Genomic DNA, 23,214 nt, shown 5'->3' on the forward strand with positions numbered 1-23,214 from the left:
GAGACATTGCCCGCAGTTGATGGAGGATGGTTATTAAAATTCTCACACTAAAGTATGAGCCCATCTTTCATAGAAAGACATTGTTCCCTCTGCTGTTCATTTTAGTCAGAGACTCTACTAGTCTGTGTTGGGAAACTATAGTTCCCAGGATTTTTTAAAAAGTAAATATCAATTATAAGTGTCAGTATTTCAAAATTATTTGCTGTTCTTATTTACAGGAACTTTGTTTACATACCAAGCTCTTAGCCCCAGTTAATTGTCCTATTGCTGATTTCCTTATGAAAGCTCCTGAACCTCCACCAGCTTTAATTGTAAGAAATGCTGTGCACATGCTTAAGGTTGGTGTCTTAATAGTTTCATTTTACCTGAAATTTAAACCAATTGAGAAGATGTCTTAACTAATTTTGTACCTAAAAAAATTATCTTCATATTATGTATTTTGAATAATACTCTCGTGGTAATTATAGTAACACAGTAGGTATAGTTCATTTTTATGTAATATATTTGAAGCAAAATATATTTTTTATGAGGTACAGTAGCAAAAGAAAATTTATGTTCTTGTATCTTACTTATGGATTTTTAAGTATGTGGTTTCATTAAACAGTTTTTGGTCATGTCAAGTTCTATTTTATATACTTTTATTTAGACAATAGATGCAATGGATGCATGGGAAGATCTCACTGAACTTGGATATCATTTGGCTGACTTGCCAGTAGAACCACATCTTGGTAAAATGGTCCTGTGTGCTGTGGTGTTAAAGTGTCTGGACCCCATCCTTACAATTGCCTGCACACTAGCCTATCGAGATCCTTTTGTCCTGCCAACGCAGGCCTCTCAAAAACGTGCAGCTATGCTTTGTAGGAAACGTTTCACTGCAGGGACTTTCAGTGACCACATGGCACTTCTCAGAGCATTCCAGGTACTATTATTGTCATTTTATTTTTGAAGTGTTGCTGGTTAAACACATTTCTAGGGTAAGTGTAACAAATTAAAAAATAGATATGATTCTGTTAATTTTGTTTTATTATAAAGTCACATTTTATTAATTGCTCAGAAAAATACCTTCCTAAACTGTTAATATGTTAAAATTATCATGTTTTTCTCTACTTTTTTCTTTCATTTTCTCAGTTTTCTCCTTGTAGAACTATGTATATGTATATTTTTATTTTTATTTATACTTATATGTATATTTCTTTTTTATAAACCCAAATTCCTTATCTTTAATCATATCTTGTTTAGGAATGCTCTAAAATTTTAGTTAAGAAACATTGTATATTATTCAAAGTATATAGAACAAAACTTAGAAGAAAATTATCTTGAATTTAATATCCATTTATTGATTTTTTAGAGTGCATTCCTTTCTTGTGTGCTCAAGACACTATGTTAAGAATTTAATTTTATAAAGCAAAATCTAAAAATCACTTAAAAATTTTAAGATAATAATAGTGAAAAATTGAGGAAAGTGATAAATGGGAAAGAAAAGATAAGGATAGTGTGAGCCTGAGTAAAGGAAATGATGTATAATTTAGAAATTCAGCTATGTGGGGGAAGAATATGTTATTTCTTGAAAAGGTAGACATGTTATTTATCCTTCAATTCTCTTGAATGTAGGCTGTATCTGTATATTAAAAAATTGTGTTTTTGCAGAAAGTACTCTTTTCCAGGCATACAGGATTTTTCCAATATATACAGTTAAAAAAATAATTGTAAGGTCTTTTGTGGGCATTATTGAATAGTGGTTGATGCATTGCTATTAATTTGGTCTATTAGATACCATATATTATAGTAGATCAGTTGAGTGATTATAACTGGGGGGAGATTTGGAGTAGAATTCCTATCTATTCTTTGTTTTTTCCCCAGCTCCTTCAAAAACAGAGAAGGTAAATTACTGCTTTTGTCTTTCAGTTATATTCCAAAGCAAGAGAACTCATTTTCAAAGAGAGCTCCATTATACTACATATAGGTGATTTCTAGGAATCCCACTTTCCATTCTCAGACAGATTAGGAGGGTGATATAAAGATTATTTTTAGAGGCCTGGAGTGGCAGGTTTCTTAGATATAAATGGTATTATGACGGCTTAATTGAAAATCTCCCATACTTCAGTGGAGGAAACTTAGCAGGCACATTTGTAAAGGTAAATATTTTTACATAGCTAGGTATTTAGGTTACCTGATGCTTTGTTTTCATTGGGATTTTATAAACTCAGTTGCTTTCATAGCATTTGAGTATAAATTAAAAATGATAAATTCTATTTGGTCATAAAGTCTTAGATTTTATTTTAAAATTATTCTAAAAAATTAGATGTTATTGACATATAACATTCTATTAGTTTTAGGTGTACAGCCTAATGACAGTATTTATATATATTGTGAAATGATCACCACAATAAGTCAACATCCATCACCACACATAGTTAAAAAAATTTTTCTTGTGATGAGAACTTTTAAGGTCTACTCTCTAGTCTGTTAACTAGAGTTGTGATGATTTCACAATACAAACGAATATTGAATCATTATGTTATGCACCTGAAACTAATGTTATATGTCAATTATGTCTCAATAAAAATATTTATTAAACAAATTACTCTCAGGAACTTCCCTGGTGATCCAGTGGTTAAGACTTCACGCTTCCAGTGCAGGGGGTACAGGTGCAATCCCTCATTGGAGAACTAAGATCCTACGTGCTGCTCGGTGGAGCCAAAAAAAAAAAATATTTCTCTCAAATGAACTTTTTACAAAACAGAAATAGAGTCACAGATGTAGAAAACAAACTCATGGTTACCAAGGGGGAAAGAGGGAGGGGAGGGATAAATTGGGAGATTGGGATTGACATATACACACTACTATATATAAAATAGATAACTAATAAGAACCTACTGTATAGCACAGGGAACTCTACTCAGTACTCTGTAATGACCTATAGGGGAAAAGAATCTAAAAAAGTGGATATGTGTATATGTATAAGTGATTCATTTTGCTCTGCAACAGTAACTAACAACATTGTAAATCAACTGTACTCCAATAAAAATTAATTAAAAAAATAAATGTTGATGTTGAAAAACGAAAAAAAATTACTCTCTTAGCAACTTTCCAGTATACAGTACAGCGTTTTAAACCATAGTCACCATACTATATATTACATCCCCAGGACTTATTTATTTTATAGCTCAAAGTTTGTACCTTTTGATCCCCTTCACTTATTTCATCCACCCTCCTCACTCCTCTAAGCCCCTGCCTCTTGCAACCATTAATCTGGTCTCTGTATCTATGAGTTTGTTTTTGTTTGTTTTTCATAGTCTTAGATTTTATAAAATAATTAGAAAAAGGAGAATTGACCTTGAGTGGTTATTGTAGTGATTTTCAGTTACTTTGCTTCCTAAGAAATGTATCTTGTTATGTAATTATATTTTTATAGGCATGGCAGAAAGCTCGAAGTGATGGGTGGGAGCGAGCCTTTTGTGAAAAGAATTTTCTTTCACAAGCTACTATGGAAATAATCATAGGCATGAGAACTCAGTTGCTTGGTCAACTTAGAGCATCAGGTAAAGTTTTCCTCCAAGGAACCTATTTAAACTACTGAGAGTTGCCTAGACCTTATAGTATTTCTAGTGTTAACTAATGCCATCTTATATTATTTTTATGACATTATCATGTTGTATATCTTATGTTCATGAACTGCTTTGTAGACTTCTGCATGACCTCAGCTTTTGTTTGTTGATTAAAAAAATGATATTGTAGAAGCTATAGTTGAGAAATATATGAATGCTTTTTGATACTGTTGGCAATGAGCAATTTATAATATATTTGTTGGCAAAAATCAATTTAGAGATTGTACTTGTTATATTTTATCACTATTAATAAATATTTAGCTCTATGAAAGAGAAATTACAAAAATTTAAGTAGATTGATATGAAAGCTGGCCTTTATATTTTTGGAACATAAAACAACTAGTAATCACTTGAAGGCACTTGATTTTTTTTTTTAAAGAGAACGCCAGTTTTGCTATTTCATTTTAGAATTGCTCCTTTGAATTTTTTTTTGAGTGGCATAGTACATTGAGGAAACAGAAGAAAAGTACCTGAGCCTGGATATATGGAATAGCTGAAGTGCCAAAGTAATATAAGGAATGAACCAGAGGATTTAGAGTTGTCTCAAATATGGGGAAATATGAAGGACTTTTGAAATTCAAGCAAGAATACTTTATATTTACTTGACTTCACTTCCAGGATTAGTTTCTGTCACAACCAAGATGTTATTAATACCATTCAGCAGAATAGTTTAGGTTTTCAGCTATGATTTTAGTATGTTTCTGATAGCAGCTATGAAGAACTTTATTGCAAGAATATGTATTTGTTTTTGAAGTCCCTAACTCCTCAATGAATCTTCTGCTTACTTTAGCCTAAGCAAACTTAAACTTTCTTAGAACATTGACTCTATATTTTAAACTTTTCAGAGGAGATTTTATGAATTATTGTGGCATTTGAATCATTAAACTTGTATGGATTATACAATTTTTTGTTAAAAACCCAAATTTAAAAGTATATTTTGTGCAATAGAAAAAGTTGGTGTGGTTTCTTTCCTCTTTCTAGGTTTTGTGAGAGCACGAGGTGGTGGTGACATTCGAGATGTTAACACAAATTCTGAGAACTGGGCTGTCGTTAAAGCTGCATTGGTTGCAGGCATGTATCCTCATTTAGTCCATGTGGACAGAGAGAATGTAGTATTGACAGGGCCAAAGGAGAAAAAAGTACGATTTCATCCCACTTCAGTTCTCAGTCAACCTCAATATAAAAAGGTAAAACTTTTTGAATGCTCTTAGGCCTTGAGGTGTAACTAATCTAATTTAGATAGTTGAAGATCAATAAAAAAATGCTCCCAATGCCAACCTGCTTTAAGAAATTAATTAGTTATGTATGTATAATTCAACACTGGAACAATATTTTGGTTGAGTCTTAAAGTTGGAAGAGGTAATGTGTTAAGTAATGAGGACTTTTGTACAAACTACATGAGCAAGGACTTGCTTTAATTTTTGTTTGGGTACTAATATACAACATCTATTTTGCTGAGGGACTTCGTATATTTTAAAAGTATTACCAGTAAATTAAGTGATAAATTTACTAAACATTTTTAAAATTTATTTTCCTAATAGATTCCTCCAGCTAATGGTCAAGCTGCAGCAATTCAGGCACTGCCCACAGATTGGCTTATTTATGATGAAATGACCAGAGCTCATAGAATAGCTAATATTAGATGTTGTTCAGCAGTGACACCTGTCACTGTATTGATATTTTGTGGACCAGCTAGGTTGGCAAGTAATGCTCTTCAGGAACCTTCATCTTTTCGAGGTAAATATATTATTGAAGGAAATACAAATCTATTTGAAATAAAATTTTTTCTTCTTATTAAACCAAACAAATTTTGAAATTATAAAAATTTATGTGGTAGTAGCTCCCTTTTGATGTATTAAGACTAATTAAAAATTACTGAAGTGTACCACTGTTCTTGAAATTGATTTCTAAGGTAACTTGATATTCATTTGTGCATTTTTGATTAATCTTGTTGATAGTCTGTTTTTTTCTTCCACTTGAATTTAAATGATAGTTTAACATAAAAAACAGGTAATTGATTAACTACCAAATATAAAATAGATAGCTAGTGGGAAGCAGCCGCGTAGCACAGGGAAATCAGCTCCTTGCTTTGTGACCACCTAGAGGGGTGGATAGGAAGGGTGGGAGGGAGACGCAAGATGGAGGGGATATGGGGATATATGTATACATATAGCTGATTCACTTTGTTATACAGCAGAAACTAACACAACAATGTAAAGCAATTATACTCCAATAAAGATGTTAAAAAGAAAAAAAGAAGTAATAAGGAAATGATACCCATAAAAAAAAATCCCACTACCCTTATGCAAACCCTTTTTAATATTGTACAATTTTTTCTGTATGTTTACATATTTTAGGTTATTTTACCCATACTGTTTATATTCTGCTATTTTCATTTCACAAAATATAAAAAACATTTTTAATATTTCATATTAATGGCTGGAAAATATTCTATCACATTATAGTGACATAATGCATTTGAAATGTTCCTTTATAGTCGGACATCTTGATTGTTTCCAATTTTTTGCTATTTGGTGATTCAGCAGATATTTATTGGGCAACTATTACATGTCAGTTATTGTGCTAGGAATTGAGGATATAACAGAAAACAAGATATACAAAGTATTTCTGTCTTCAGGAGTTTACATGGTAGTGGGTGTTGACATATAGCAAAAAAGTAAATAACATGCATGGTACTTTGAAGAAAATGAAGAGGGTCTCCTTAAGAGTGACCTACTTTAGAAAGAGACCTTAGACAAGTTGCTCTGAGGAGATGAGATTTAAGCTGAGCTCTAAAGTATGAGAAGAAATCAGCCATGTGAAGATGCAGAAATATGCTCTAGGTAGAAGAAGATGGCGAGGACCAAGATTCTGCACTAGGAAATGATATAGGAACAGACAGAAAGGTTGTATGATTGGGACCACAGTGATCAAGGTGAAAGTGGGATGATCTAAGGTTGAAAGAAAGGCATGGACTTGTAAGGGAAATGCAAGGGTTTTAAGAAGGGAGTAACATGGTGTGATTTATGTTCAAAAAAATCATTTTGGCTGTGAGAATGGATTGCTTGAAGGAGCAAGAACGGAAGAGAAGAGGCAAGTAGGAGGCTTTTGCAGTGGTCTTATGATAGATAATGATGGCTCAGAACTACAGTGGTGGCATCTGATATGAAAAGAAGTAGATTTAAAATTATTTTGGATGTACTAGTAACGGCTGGATTGAATGTGGGTGGTGAGTGAAAGGGAGGAATCATTAACTTTTGGGTTTTTGGCTGTGGCAGCTTGTTGAATAATTGGTGCCACTTATTTGAGATTCAGAAAACTGGGAGGAGCAGGTTGTGTAGGGGAGAAGTCAGGGGTCCTCTTAGACATGTTAAATTTGAGATGGCTACGGAATCCTAAGTAAGATTTTTTCTTTTGGAGTCAGTGGATTTATTATCCATATCTGGAGCTCAGGGAAAAAGTTTGGACTAGCAATACAAATTTGGAAATCATCAGCTTGTAAATGATATTAAAAAGAAGAGGGTTCTTGACAAAATTTGAAAAATTCTGATATTTAGAATTTGAGTAGAGAAATAAACAATGGCTAGATACTGAGTTTTAATTTGTGACCTGTTGTGTTTGGAGAACTCCCCACACAAATTGTTAGTATATCAGGAGGATTTGTGTAAATGTAGAGTATCTATATTGACTTACTTTTTTGTCTGTGATATAAGATAGTAAAAGTGAAATTTTTTTCCTTTCAATATGTGTGAACAGCAGATGGTATTCCTAATGACAGTAGTGATAGTGAAATGGAAGACAGAACTACTGCTAATTTGGCAGCTTTAAAACTTGATGAGTGGCTCAATTTCAAACTAGAGCCAGAGGTAAGTTGCTTTTTAGTAATGTGATAGATTTCTTTTATTCAATTGTATGAAGTGATACACAGTGTGATGAAAATTATATCTTTAAAATTGAGCCCTTAGTATGAGAGAATACAGCTTGTTTTTCAGTTTTCATACATTCTCTGCCATATTGGGGTTTATTCTCTGTAGAGGATTTGAAAAATCTAGGTGTGGCTAAGTATTTGAGCATGGTAATATTTGAATATTTTTGTGTATATAAGAAAATATTGAGTATTGGGTACACAAGAAATCCTTTTATTTTATAAACTCTGTTTATAAGGGAAAGATGTGAGTTCATCCTGTTTTCTCTTTTCATATTTCTCTGGAGTAGGAAAGATGAATGTTTTTTTTCAAATTAAAATTTTTCTTGATAAAGCCTTCCCTTAATTCCATCTTTACTTTTAAAGATCATTCTATATCCTTTTTTGGGACGGTATCAACTGTTAAAAGTCGATACTGGCTAGGTTTACTTTTTTGCCATACATTCATTTATCACTTCAACCTACTGCAGTCTCATTTCCATTCCCATCGATCTTTCACTTCACTGAAACTGTGCTTGCCAAGGTCAATATTGTCTCCTCCAGGTTGTCAAAGCCAGCCTGCTGTCCTTGATAAATTTGACCTTTCTCTCATATTTAGCTATTGTCCATACCCTTCTTTTTATTGATTCTGCCCTTTCCCATTTTTCTTCCTCACCCCTGTCGCAACTTCTTTGACACTAGTTTCTATGACATTACTCTTTCCTGATTCTTCTTCTATCTAGAGAGGTCATTCCTTCTTAGGTTCTTTCACTAACTCTTCTGTATGTGTTTGTGCCTTAAATGTTAGATGTTCTCTAGTAGTCTGTTCTTTACTCTGTTCTTCTGTCTCTGCACAATCTCTAAGGACCTTACCTCTGTGTGTAGATTTAGTAACCATTTATGCATTGATAACTTCCAGGTACATCTTATCTGTATCTCTAGCTTAGGCTTTTCTCTGGACCTATGAATTCAGCTGCCTTATGGACATCATCGTTTGGCAGTAAAATAAAGTATGAATGGAACTAAATGTATTTTTCTTTATTTACCCTGCTGTTACTTTTCCAGTATTAATCACACTCTACCACACATTGTTTACTTTCTCTCTCATTGGGCTGTTTCATTTGATTTTGGGTCTCTAGTGCCTCAAAATGGTAAATAAGAAATTTTATTTCTTTCATGCAACAAAAAGGCTGAAATTGATAGTAAATGATATGAAATGTGAAACGTGTTCTTTGGAAACAGTTTCAGACCTTAACTAATAAACAAATCGTTGTCCTGCAAGTGTGATAGATATTTTGCTTGTATCTATTTGAACTGAAGAAACCATTTTATTATAGGCAGCCAGTTTATTGCTGCAGCTTAGACAGAAGTGGCATAGCTTATTTTTACGCCGAATGAGAGCTCCATCCAAACCTTGGTCTCAAGTTGATGAAGCTACCATAAGAGCAATTATAGCTGTTTTAAGCACTGAAGAACAGTCTGCAGGTTTACAACAACCATCTGGGATTGGCCAAAGGCCAAGGCCTATGTCTTCAGAAGAACTTCCTTTGGCATCATCTTGGAGGTCAAATAATAGTAGGAAAATTTCAGCAGATACTGAATTTTCTGCTGAGTCTACTACTGCAGAAAGGTAAATTTGTAACATTTTATCAAAACGAGATATTTTCTCTAGGAAAATAGTTATTTATCATAGAATCACATGCTTTTATAATATTTAAAAATTACTTTCTTATAATCTAAGATACACAAAAAGGTCGCAATAAAATGGGAAGAGTTTCTTACTTTCAAAAGATAATTCTTTCAAGTGTTAGATAATATTAAGGATTTCAAACTCCTGGGGTCTTGAGTTATTTAACAGGGAAAGTTTTTGTCAGGAAAAGCTTAAAACGTTTAATTTCCAGAATTTACAAATTTAGGGTCTGAGAAAAAGATAGCAACATTTTTTATTATGTATTTTAGTTGATATATGTCAAGCCATATCTTTCCTAGATACCTCACAACGAGAAGTGTTGGCTGTGGCCATTTAGAAGAACAGCCTCCCCACAAGCCTTACCTAGATATTAATAACACTGACTAGTATTCCTACAGAAAAATACTTTATTCATTCGTTCATACAGGGACACATTGAATGCCTGTTGTTTGTTCTTAGTGTGAGGGATATGGCAATGTGTAAGACAGACAAAATCTCTTTCTTCAGAGAGTTTACATTTTATTGAGGGGAGGCATACATATATTAAAAAAGTAAATAAATTTACTGTCTTGGCAAAATTGTTTAGTTTAGCTAAATTCTTTTATCCTTTCTAGCATTTGGCAATTAGATGTGATTTTTTGTTTATTATATGATTAGTAATAATAATGAGAGCTCTTATATTATTTATCCAAAAATGTATTTGGTGGTATAATAGTGGTTATAATGAATTGTTGGTCATGACTCAGAAATGTTTCTGGTTGTAAAAATATTTGTTAGAATCAAATTTAAATTTCTTTATATCAGTTAAATTTTTTTTTTTTAAACCAGGTTAGAATTGATAACAGAGACAAAATTCTTGCTTGGAATGCTAGTTTTGGCAGTATGGTAGATAGTCCCTGTGGTAAGAATATGATTTCATTGTTAAAAACCTGAAAATAGGAACAATGGAAACATAAAAGATATGTAGTGCTTATTGTTTTTCAAGGATCAGATGGAGTATATAGTACCTGCCTTCTTTTGATCAGATTTTACTTATTTGAATGAAGCATAAAGGCATGTTATCAGTTAATACTTCAGTTAAAAAGGAATAATACATGGTGGTTTCCAAGTTCTTCATATATTGCATTTTAGGAATAATTCAACCAGTTGCTTAGAAAACCTTCTCATAATATGCGTCCCTGAACCTTTTTCTCTGATGTAGACACTGCCAAGTGAAAGGAAAATAGTAAAAAACACATTTTCTACTTAGACACGCCTCACTTTTTAAAAAGATTGTTCTAAATGTTTACTTGAACAATGATTGTTTAGAATGTGTGAATACATTTGCATAGAAATTATGTGGTAGAGTTATTTATAGACTAATCTGTAAAAAACCTGTTATATTCACAGAGACTTTTTGCACACATATGTGTCTATATACATACACACATACTACACACATACATTTTTAGGAAAAAAAACCTTCGTTTTTTTTCTTTATAAAAGTAATACATACTCATTTAATAAAATTCGGAAATACAGAAGAAGAAAATCAGAATTATAAAGTGTAATATTAGTTATGCTTTAGAAACTGATTATCTTATAAATTCATTTTTCCACCTGTGATACCAGTGTCTACCATTTTCCTTTCCTTACAAGTTGTAGCCTTGCATTCTTCATTCTCTTGTCTGTTGAACAATGAGATACAGAATTTCATCTGCTTTTAGACTTGTGGTAGCATTAATAGATAAGGCCTGGAATTGATGTAGCTTGGTGAGGAATAGAATGAGGACTCTTAGGAAGATTTATTTTTGACTGGAGAAGTCATAATCTTTCTAGGATTACTTCTTGGAGAAAAGGGATTTATAGTTAGAGTTTTCACGCTAACGTGGCAAGATATAGATTAGATAATTTCTTTTAATAAAAGCATTTTATTGAAACTATTTTTTAAAAGTTTAAGAAGCTATTTAAAAATAGAAGTTGCCCTCATCACAACTTAAAATTAAACCAATTTTTTTGTTGTCATTTTCTAAATAATGACTTGCTCATTTACAGAGGATAAACATATCTTTTCTATAAGAAAAATGAGATATAAATGAGTTATCAGAACTCTTTGTTCCTCTTAAATAAAAATTTAGGTTGGAAGGGTTTACACGAATGCTTTGTTTCTACATGCATGAAATCTTGGGGGGGAAGCCAAGTATGAGAGAAAAGCTTAGAATAGAGCACAGAGTCAAAGATCAAATTGAAAACCACAAAAGTAGACATTTAGTTCTATTGAAAACATCATTTTTATTTTAATAAGGTATTATACTCAGTTAAGTTCTGTTACCTAATTTTCAGGTAAATAAAGTACCAGGGAAAGAATGATGGAATTTTAGAGGTGTAACTTGATAATTCATTGAACGTCAATTCACGAGAGGAAAAAAACCCTGAAAAGTTGGTTTTTTACATTTATCAAGTTGTTATTAATTATTCAGATGTTTATTCATTATATATTTTTGTTAATATTTTTAGGCTTTAGCTATTTTATTTATTTGTGGACGAAATAGTATTGGATCTAAGATACTTATTGAAAGAAGCAAATTGTGGGGATAAGCTATTCTAACTTGTTTTGAAGGCAGAATAATTATAATTGCAAGACTCAGTGGAAGTTTATGTACTATTGATGACTTGGCCTTTTTTGTTTTGTTTATTTATTATAAATATTGTTAAACATAGCAAAGTAAATATGTCATGGTGAATTCCATATTTCAGATTCAGTAGTTTACCAAGATTTTCACCTATTTGCTTTATCTACCCCAATTATTTTTTTCTTGCTTCCTTTTTCTGTTTACATATTTCAAAAATCAATCTCACACATCATGTCATTTTACCCTTCCGTATTTAAATATGCATCTCTTAAAAATAGAGGCATTTTTCCTACATAATCAAAATCCAATTATCAGTCCCGATAAAATAATCATTTCCCCAATTCTCAAACTATAGATTTATTTGAAACAACATCTAGGGAGGACTCATGCATTGTATTAGCGTGTCTTGTTTCTTGAATCTCTTGTGATCTAGAGCAGTTAGTTCCTCTGTTGACTTTTTTTAGGGAACGAGGTCAGTGGTATTAGATGTACCACATTCTGTATTTGTCTCTTTTTATTGCTATACCCTATGTATTTCATGGAAACTGGTGGTTAGCTCTCAGGGCTTGATTAGATCCAGTGTTTTGGCAAGAATATTTTATAGGTAGTGCTATGAACTTTATATTGCACTACTTTAGGAAGCACTTAATGTCTTTTTTTATAATGTCTGGTTGTTCCACTAAGATGTATACTTTTTAAAAAATTATAAAATTCCTGACTGCCGTTTTTGCTGCATTTATTGATAGAATTTTAAAACAGAAGAATCTTAGCATTTATCTAGTTTAATCCCTTTATCTAACAGTTAAGGAAATTAAAGCTCAGATAAATTAAGACTTGCCCAGGATCACCTGCCCTCGTTAGTTGTAAATTTAGTACTGTCCTAAAAATCTTCTGACTCTAGTCCAGTCTTATTTCCACTTTACCATACTGTAATTTTTAGTATGCTTTTGAAATCTATTGTATTTGGCTTTACGATAATATATGAAAGTGGAACGGAAGTGGAGTCAGTGATATTCTAGTAAAGGCCATTAGCACAGATATATTTAATTAATTTTATAATGTTAAAAGACATTAAATGTCAATATAAGACATTATAATTGTTAAGGACTTCTCCTAGACTGACATTAAAAGAGATTAGGAGTTTTGTAAGGGAATAATACTTGGGTATTTAATATTAAGTTAAAGATTTTTGTAGGTTGTTTTAAATGTATTTTTGTATTGTTTTGAATGCTGTTTTTGTAAGTATATCGTAATAGTACAACTCCTTCATCTAAATGTAATTGAAGAATGAAATTGCCTTTTTAAATACTATTCCATAAATCAAAGTGTCATTGGAACTTTGGTTTGAAATGGACTCTGCTTTGTATTATGAACTTATGTATAACTGATCTTTGCTTCCTCATTTTCACTCAAGAGTATTGATGGAATCTCCATCTCCAGCACTGCACCCACCTCAGAAGTACAAAGATAGAGGAATTTTACATCCTAAACGAAGCACTGATGACAGGTCAGATCAGTCTTCTGTGAAATCTACAGACAGCAATAGTTATCCAAGTTCTTGTGCTAGTCCTTCTCCTCCATCCTCAGGAAAGGTAGAGTATCAAGGATTTGTAGCAAATCTGATGTTACATATTTAAACAAAATTATAAAATAATTCTGTTTTTAAGTTATTAATCATGGTCTCTGTTCTAGATATAAATAGAAGCTGACAAACTGAGTAAATTTTTTAGTTTTTTCCTGCTTGCCAAGTATTTTGGGTTATTATCATCTTGGGGTGTTTTAAACCTAATAGGTCATTCACTGATGGCATGTAGCTAGGCAGTTCATGATTTCCTTTCTGTATCTTTAGAACCTTTTTTTGTTAAAAACAAATGACAAGAAGATTTTCTTAAATTAATTTTGGTTTATACCTTCAGAATTAAGAACAATAGTTTCTTTCAATTCTTAATCTCTCCAATTCAATGGTTATATTAAAAAATACAAGACTGGATGGGGTTAGGAAGATAGGAAATGTTGATAAAGAATTGAGAACTATGTATCTTTTAAAAAATTTGTAATACGAATGATTTCAAATGTTTAGAATATGTTTACTTTTACTTTCCTGCATTGTTAGTACCTGAGTATTTGATTAGTGTTCGTTAGCTATATGATGTGGTTCTGGTGAAAATGTCTGCTGAAATACTCTTGTTAAATAAGAGGAAAAGAAATGTTTTTAAAGATTTGCATTCTTAGGTTTAAAGATTTTTTTGTTTTTTGTTTTTAATTTTAAAGTGCCTTTATTAAGGCATAATTTACACAATAAAATTCACCAATTTAAACTGTACAATTGAGTGAATTTTGACAAATGTATACAATCATATAACTGTACTATAGTCATGTAGAGAACATGCCCATCACCGCTGGATTCTGGCAACCACTAAACTGCTCTTTGTTCTGAGAGTTTTTTTTTTTGGAACTTCCTGTAATGGAATGTATATAGATCTTTATTACCGGCTATTTCACTTTTGAAATTCATCTGTATTATTGAGTGTATTATTAGTTTATTACTTTTTATTGCTGAGTAGTATTCCATTGTATGGATATACCACAGTATGTTTATCTGTTTACCATTGATGGACATTTGGATCATTTCTACTTTTTGACTATTATGAATAATATTCAGGTACAAATCTTTATGTATAGATATGTTTTCTAATCTTGGGTACATACCCAGGAGTAGGTTTGTTGGGTTGTATGGTAAGTGTAACTTTACAAGAAACTACTCAACTGTTTTCCGAAATATCTGTACTATTTTCTATTCCCTTCAATAATCTATGAGAATTCCATTTGTTCAGTATTCTTAACAATACTTAACATTACTAGTCTCTTAATTTTAGCCATTCTCGTGGGTATATAGTGATACTCCACTGTAGTTTTAATTTGCATTTCCCCAATGACTAAGGATGTTGAGCATAATTTCATGTGCTTTTTTGCCATTTCTGAATCTTCTTTGGTGAAATATCTGTTCATATTTTGTTAACCTCTTTACATTGTTTATTGGTTGTCTTTTTTTATTTAGTTGTAAGAGTTTCTTAGTATTCTGGATACAAGTCTTAATTTTATGTTTTGAATATTTTTTCTAATAGTCTGTGCTTACATTTACATTTTCTTAATGGTGTCTTTTTTTTTTTTCTCATGTAACCCATCACTTTATTTATTTATTTATGAGTGTTTTTTTATTTTTTATTGAGGTATGCTTGATTTACAATAGTATATTAGTTTTAGGTGTACAACATAGTGATTCAATATTTTTATAGATCATACTCCACTTAAAGTTGTTACAAAATAATGGCTGTATTTCCCTGTGCTGTACAATGTATCCTTGTTGCTTATTTACTTTATTTTATTTTTTATATTTTTAATTTAATTTTTATTATATGTTGGAGTATAGTTGATTTACAATATTGTATCAGTTTCAGGTGTACAGCAAAGTGATTCAGTTGTCTTTTAAAGAACAAATATTGATGGAAATCCATTTAATCTATTTTTTTCTATTTTGGTTTCATCTGTTTTTTGTATTAGGGTTCATATTTTTGGTGTCCCAAGAAGTCCTTGCCTAACCCAAGATTTCCTCCTGTGCTTTCTTCTAGAGATTTTACAGTTGGAACTTTTACATGTATTGATAGGTATATGATCTATTTCATATACCTTGAATTAATTAATTTCAAGTTAATTTTTGTTTATTATATGGGTGGGTGAATGATAATTTTTTGGTGTTTGCCTATACAGTTGTTCCAGAACCATCTGTTGAAAAGATCTTTGTTTCATTGAATTACCTTGGCACCTTTGTCAAGAATCAATTGACCATAAATATGTTTTCTACTTATTGGACTCTATTCTATTTCATTGATCTGCATACTTCTCCTTTGCCAGTGCTACAGTGACTTGATTATGTAATAGCTTCATAGTAAGTCTTGAAATCAGTTAATGATTTTTCTCCGACTTTGTTCTTCTTTTGCAAAATTGTTTTGGGCTCTTCTACAATCTTTGTGCTTTTGTATAAACTTAGAAGAAGCTTGTCAATTTCTACAGAAAATTTTTTTGGTATTTTGAGTGGAATTGCATTAAATCTATAGGTCAACTTGAAAATCTACAATTAGCAATTTTTAGTCTTCCAATCCATAAGCATATCTGCATTTATTTAGATATTCTTTAATTTCTCTCAACAGTGTTTTGTAAATTTCAGAGTTCATATATTACAGTTTTTTTGTTACAGTTACTCCTAAATATTTTATCTTTTTGATGCTGTTGTTTTTTTAAAATTTAAAGTTTCAGTTCATTGGTAGCATATAGAAATACATTTGATTTTTGTATATTTATCCTATATCCTATGACCTTACTTCACTTATTAATTCTATTAGCTTTTTATGTAGATTTCTCAGGATTTTCTACATGGATAATCATGCTGTTAATAAAGGTAGTTTTACTTTTTTCCTTTCCAAAGTGAACGCCGTTTATTTCTTTTCTTGCCTTATATCTATGGCTAGAACCTCCAATAAAATATTTAATAAAGATGTTGAGAGCCCTCCTCTTTGTCTTGACCTTAGAAGGTAAGCCTTAAGTCTTTCACCATTTAGTGGGATGTTTTCTTTTGGATCTAATTTGCTAAGAAGGTTTGTTAGGAATAAGCATTGAATTATACTCAGTGCTCTTTTTTTTTTACATCTATTGAAATGATAACACAATTCTTTTTTTTTTTTTGGTCTGTTAATATAATGGATTTCATTGATTGATTTTCTAATGTTTATACCTCTCTTGGTCATAATGTATTATCCTTTTAAAATATTGCTAGATTTGTTTTTGTTCAATCAAAAATTTTGTTAAATGAGGGATCTTTGTATATGAGGGATATTATTCTCTAGTTATCTTTTCTTGTGTTATCTTTGGGTGGTTTTGGTTTCAGAGTAATGCTGTCCTCTTAAAGATTAGTTGGGAAGTGTTCCTTCCACTTCAATTTTTTGGAAGAGATGTATAGATTTGGTATTATTTCTTCCTTAAATGTTTGATAGAATTCACTAGTTAGTCATTTGTACCTTACCCTGATGTATCTTGAATCAGTATTATGCCCTTTCAGTTACAGTTTGAGAACCTTGCAACAGTGTACTTTTATTTTACCCTTCAATCCTTATGTTATTGGTTTCATACATTTTTTTTCAACATATGTTATAAATGCCACAATGTATTGTTTTTTACTTACATAGTCAATTATCTTTTTATCAAAAGTCAGGAAAATGTCCTTTATATTTACTCAATATTTACAGTTTCCTGTGCTTTTTATTCTTTTGTGCTGACACGAATTTCTGTCTTGGATCATATTCTTCTGGCTGAAAACCTTCTTTTAACATTTCTTTAAGTACAGATCTGCAGGAAATGAATTCTTCTAGCTTTTGTTTACATAGTTTCTCATGGGATGTCTACTATCATTCTTATCTTTCTTTCTCAATACATAATTTGTCTTTTTTTCCCTAGCTGCTTTTAAGATTTTCTTTTTCTCACTGGTTTTCAGCAATTTGATTTTGATATGATTCGGTCTGGTTCTCTTTATATTTCTTCTTTAATCTGTATATTTATAGTTTCCATCAATTTTGGGAAATTTAACACCATTATTTTTCATGTATTTTTTATATCTCACCTCTCCCCCTTCTTCTCTGGAACTCTAGATATACAAACGTAAGACTACTTGATATTGTTCCACGGGTCACTGATATTCTCTTCATTTTTTTCAGTTGTTTTTGTCTCTTTGCTTCATTTGAGATCATTTCTATTGCTACATCTTTAAATTCACTGATTTTTTTATTTGTAGTGTCTAATCTTATGTGCATTCTTTTTAGTGTATTTTTACTTCAAATATTATATTTTCATCTCCAGAACTTCCTTTGGGTCTTTAAAAAAATACCTTCTATTTCCCCACTCATCACATTTATGTTTCCTCCACCTTCTTGAACATAGCACATAGATTTAGGATAACTGCTTTAAATTCTTATCTCCTAATTTCATCATCTGTCAGATCTCACTCTGTTCCTGTTGATTAATTTTTTTCTGGTTGTGTGTCATATTCTCCTGTTGTTTGCATTCCTTAAAATTTTGTTTGGCTGCTAGATTTTTGTTGTATTTCTTTAAATAGTGTTAGACATTTTTCTGATACACAGTTAAGTTAGTTGCAATCAGTGTAATCCTTTCGGGATTTGCTTTTAAGCAGCGTTAGGGTGGATCCAGGGCAGTTTTTATTCTGGTACTAATTTAGTTCCATTACTAAGGTATGATCCTTCTGTGGGCTAATGCACTATGTATTTACAAGTTCTTTCTCTTCTGTCTGGAATAAGATGAAATATTCCCAACCATGTGTGAGCTCTAAGAACTATTTTGCTTTGGATCTTTCCTGGCCTCAGGTCATTTTTTCTTACCTAAGTGCAGGTCACTACTTAGCCAAAAACTTGTGGGAACCCCTTCTGCAGTTCCCCGGGAGTTCTCTTCCTATGAAGCTTCCTTCTATATAGTACACTGCCATGGAAAATCTAGTTACCTTGGCCTCTAAACTCTAAGGTCTATGTCTGCAATTCAGTGAGACCATTGGATTCTGTTTGTGTTTCACTTCCTGCATTGTCGCCTGGAAACTGTATCCAGGCAGTAAGCTGGAGCAATTTTTGTTTTGTTTTCAGACTTTGCAAGTTTATTAAAATATTTTCTGAAAGTACATTTGGAGTGTAAATCAAAGTTGGCAAACCAGGATCCTTTCTTGATAAGGGATTTTGAATACTCTGAAAATGAGTACTTGGTTTTGGCTCTTTAACCTCATTTTGATTGAGCCTTGTGTAGGTTTTCAGGCATGATAGAGCTATTTGCATTTGTTGACTATTTGGTAAAATATTTTGGTTTATCTATTTATGAAGATGTTTAATGGAGTCTATTGATTTTGAAAGGTCAGATTACCTTTCAAGAATTTATACTTTCTTTTTTAGGGCTCAAAATCTCCTTCACCAAGACCAAACATGCCTATTCGATACTTCATAATGAAGAGTAGCAATCTGAGAAACCTTGAAATTTCTCAACAGAAGGGTATCTGGTCTACAACCCCTAGTAATGAGCAGAAGCTAAACCGCGCCTTTTGGGAAAGCAGCATGGTTTACTTGGTATTTTCTGTTCAAGGATCTGGACATTTCCAGGTGAGCCATCCTGAAGCAGTAAAAGGGCATTGTTATGTCTGCAGATTAGATCATTTAAATCATGGAGGTTATAAAGAAGCTGGCTTTTTATTGCATTGGAATGCAAGAATGCATTGTGCTTGACGGAGGATGAGGAATATATTGCACCTCTTCAAAGGAATGATGTATATGGATCCCTTTGCTTTTGCCTTGTTTTACCAGAGCCTTTCCAGATAAACAATTTTTCCTTCTGAGACAACTTTAGATTTACTGTTTCTCAGGTGGATTAAAAGTAATGAGAAGCGTGACTTTTTGATAAAATGTTTATTTTAAATAGGCCAAAGAGGTTAGTTTTGACTGTCAGGAAACTGAGTGTGTTTCTTAACCCATCTTTACTTGATGTATATCTGAATTTATAAAATAATGAATTTATTATTTGATACTATTATCATTTTTGGAACTAAAAACCTAGAAGTTAGATTGTATCCATTTATAATGGAATAAATGTGGGTTTAGAACTATGATATATTATTTAGAAAATATCTGTTTGTATTTGAAATTATATTAGAAGGCTGGAATTGGTCTTTCCTCTAAAATTTGCTAATTCATCTTTTTATAAAAAACAATGAGTGGTTTTCTGGATTTTTGTTATATATCTATTATTTTTATATTACATTTTTACCTTAAAATAAAAAAAAAAACAACTCAGAGTTTCTCAGATAAATTGAATTCAGAGTCTTAATGTTATCCTCACCTTCACTGTTTCCCCTCATTTTACCCACAGGGATTTTCTAGAATGTCTTCTGAGATAGGAAGGGAGAAGAGTCAGGACTGGGGTTCAGCTGGACTAGGAGGAGTGTTTAAGGTGGAGTGGATACGAAAAGAAAGTCTTCCCTTTCAGTTTGCACACCATTTACTCAATCCTTGGAATGACAACAAGAAAGTCCAGATAAGCAGAGATGGGCAGGTATACAATGGCATTTAATATTTTTCTTCCACTCTTCTTTTTGTTTTGTTTGGCTGTTATTCAGTGATTTGTTTGAGGAGCAAATGCAAGAATACAAATTGTATATTCTATGTGCACATGGGGAGATAATGGTTCAGATTTGTAAAAGAGCTAGTTAAAAGCCTACTTTCAAATGTGCCTGACAGAGCTCATTGTTTTTTTTAACATTTTGTAAATTTGACTTCTCTCTGTCATTGCATATGTAAAATCTTTCATAAGTCAATTCTTGGAGGTTCCTGTTTAACTAAAGATATGATCAAAACCTAGTGTAATTCTGAAGTAATTTCACTAAAGTCTAAGGATAACAACAGTATCTAAGTTCTTTATGGCTTTAACTAATGATATAACATAAATAATAACCTTTTTATATTTTTGTGGCTTGTTTTATTTCTATTATGCTTTGCTTTGCCTTCATGATGCTGCTGATATGTATTCTAAACTAGTTAAGGTGATGAGAATTCACATATGTTGATATATTGACTGCTGTGCTAGCTTCTTTATATGAGGTAGTTCAATTCTTAGGCCTAAAATGAGTTATTAGCCAAATATTTTATAGGAGAAAACAGATTCAGAGAATCTATCTAGTCTTGCCTAAGGTCACATCTAATACTTTATTTGAACAAGTGTGACTCAGTTCAAATCACCATATGAAAAGTGTTAAGGTTCTTTTTAAGTGCACATGATGTCACAAGGGGACTATAAATGTTCTTTTCAATTATATAAAAATATTTTCATTTTTATTCTATAATAATGATTTTGAAATAAATCACATTCCTTATAGTCATCCAAGATAGTTTCTTGAGAAAAATACCCCAAACATCTAATATGCTAAGTTTCACCATAAACCTTTGGAAGTTTAAGCTGAGTGCTTTTGCTAAATCTCCATGAAAACAAAATTCATTATTTCCAGATAGAAAAAATTGCAGAAGAACTCCCTGGAAATTTCTCACCATTTTGTCACAGATAGTTGCAATATTTGCAGGTTAACTACAATCTTGGAAATCTGGACGTCAACTCTGAATCTTAATGAAAAGAATTAGAGCAATGCAGAACATAGGATTTTAGCATGTTCTTGTAGAAACATGGAATTTGAGTTGATTTTCTTACATTTTTATCAGTATAGGTTTTGATGATAAAAAATTCAGTCTAGTCCTTTTTATGTTTATTCTGACTTTTGGTTTATCTAGGAACTAGAACCTCAGGTTGGTGAACAGTTGCTCCAGTTATGGGAACGCCTTTCATTGGGAGAAAAAACCACAACTGCTTGACATTCAGGTAATACCATACTTGACTTTGAGTACTGGCAGTATTTGTGATCGTTAAGGATATCTTTCAGATTATTTATCTTTTCTTTTTTTCTTCTTTTTCTTCCTCTTCTTCTTTTTTTTTTTTTTTTTTTAACCCTTCCAGACTTCTTAGCTTCAGAAGAACATCATGCCTACTTATAACCACTGAATGCACTGACTTCCAAAAACTGAGATGGGGTTGTGTGTTATTCTGAATGGGCTTTTCTGGTTGAAAGTGTTGCTTTAGAACCACCATCTTCATATAAAAGAGAAAAGGATAATTTAATTTTTATAGTGATCATAGGGAATGATTATATGTTTATTAATATGTTTATAATTGAATGAAATAGAGTAGTTTCATTATTTAACACAATAGCAGTTAAACATACTTAATTTGAAGTTAAACATTTCATTTGTTTGAAACACTGACTTAGAACTCTTATTGGTGATTTTTTTTTAATGCAGAGTAAATTGTTTACTTTTAAGAAAGGTCTGACTATATCTGTCCATCTGAGCAACATTTTAGAAGAGTCAACTCTAAAGATTTATCATTAAAAAACAAGCAAGGAAAGCAAATGACCAAAATCTAAAAATGTCCCTTTTAAAAATAGGGTGTGCTGATTAAAGACTCTTCATTGTGCCATTTTTAACCTGAGGCACATTAAAGAAAAAAAAAAAAAGAAAGAATGTTCTTTTTCTGCAACTATGAAATGCAGTAAAAACTGAAGAAAGGCAGAATTCTTCCCTGACTTTGATCAGATCAGATTAAGTGCTTAGTTTTATTCCTGGTGCTACCTCTTTTAACCTGATGTGTCCTAAACCTTCCTTTCTCCTACATTACAATCGTCACACATCTCTGATATAAAAACAGTGATTATGATCTCTTTGTTTTGGCTAGAGAAACTTGATTTAGACAAGTTAAAAATTTAAGCAGGTTATACAAGTTGAAAAGAAATGCTCTTAACAGTTAGTGGTAACTTGGTTTCTCTATGTCTTCCAAACTGAAGCTTCCAAACACCACAATTCTAAATGCCTTCTATTTGTTTTCTAGTACTTTTTATTCTACTTATGTTTCCAGGTAAGATTTCTCTTTTTTTGCATTTGTGGTTTAATAAATGGAGAGTAACTTTTTGTAAACCCATGTTAGTGCCAACTGTCATATATTTCTTTGCCATCTCAGAATTATTTGGTTTGCTCTCTTTTACCACAATTGTCTATGAAGTTTCCTTAGACACTTTCTGAAGGGAAATGGAGGTTCAGGGAGAAATCAAAGAAATGTCTTGGTTACTGAGTTCTAAATAGACCAGGTTTGATAGCACTTCTCATGATGCAGTTGGGTCATTGCCATGTAACAAAAAACCAACATGAATCTGATTTAAAGACAAAAAGAAAACTCTAAGTCCTCTGCTTCTATATTTGAGAACAAAGAAGTGAAAAATCATGGGTCAACATAAAATCTTGGGAACTCTTCTACTTTCTCTGGGAAAGCATTATATGTTGGTGCATTAGTTTAAAATGTCGGCTGTGACTTTTGCCTGTATATGTAGGTACTGGATTTTTGTTTGTTTTATACTTTGAAACATACCTGTAAATTGAGCCTATGTGAATTATGTTCCACTACATGCATATTACAGTTCTTTTCCTATTAGAGCAAGTTGTGGTTTTCTGATAATGGAGACATTTTGTTTAGGTACATATTTAGCAGTTCACAGTGTCCTAATTTGGAAGTAAGAACTTCTAAAAAATAGAACTTGTTTTAATTTTCATCTGTTTTCTAATATATATCCCTGTATGTAAATGATGAGTTTGTTGATATTTAAGATAAACACAATTTGAATGTAATTAAAATGCTGTTTTTTGGAAGAGATGAACTTTAAACATACTTATTAAATGACATTCTGTTAAATCATTTAAATTTTGTTATTTC

General features: G+C 31.7%; 1 protein-coding gene across 3 annotated transcripts in view; it reads left to right on the forward strand.

Moving 5' to 3' along the window:
- YTHDC2 (YTH N6-methyladenosine RNA binding protein C2) overlaps positions 1-23,214 on the forward strand; it is an 81,605-nt gene that overhangs the window by 42,455 nt on the left and 15,936 nt on the right. The window contains exons 19-30 of one of the 3 annotated variants that reach the window (XM_068535737.1): positions 219-338; positions 647-919; positions 3,416-3,542; positions 4,590-4,795; positions 5,150-5,345; positions 7,365-7,474; positions 8,850-9,142; positions 13,229-13,406; positions 18,813-19,016; positions 19,780-19,962; positions 21,189-21,276; positions 21,412-23,091. In XM_068535737.1, the coding sequence (XP_068391838.1) occupies positions 219-338; positions 647-919; positions 3,416-3,542; positions 4,590-4,795; positions 5,150-5,345; positions 7,365-7,474; positions 8,850-9,142; positions 13,229-13,406; positions 18,813-19,016; positions 19,780-19,962; positions 21,189-21,269 (1,971 nt within the window). In that variant the 3' untranslated portion in view covers positions 21,270-21,276; positions 21,412-23,091. Of the gene's footprint in view, positions 1-218; positions 339-646; positions 920-3,415; positions 3,543-4,589; positions 4,796-5,149; positions 5,346-7,364; positions 7,475-8,849; positions 9,143-13,228; positions 13,407-18,812; positions 19,017-19,779; positions 19,963-21,188; positions 21,277-21,411; positions 23,092-23,214 lie in introns of those variants that run through there. The other 2 variants (XM_068535740.1, XM_068535738.1) reach the window with 2 other exon arrangements.

The sequence above is a fragment of the Eschrichtius robustus genome, chromosome 2, assembly GCF_028021215.1.
Source record: "Eschrichtius robustus isolate mEscRob2 chromosome 2, mEscRob2.pri, whole genome shotgun sequence".
Lineage (NCBI taxonomy): Eukaryota > Metazoa > Chordata > Mammalia > Artiodactyla > Eschrichtiidae > Eschrichtius > Eschrichtius robustus.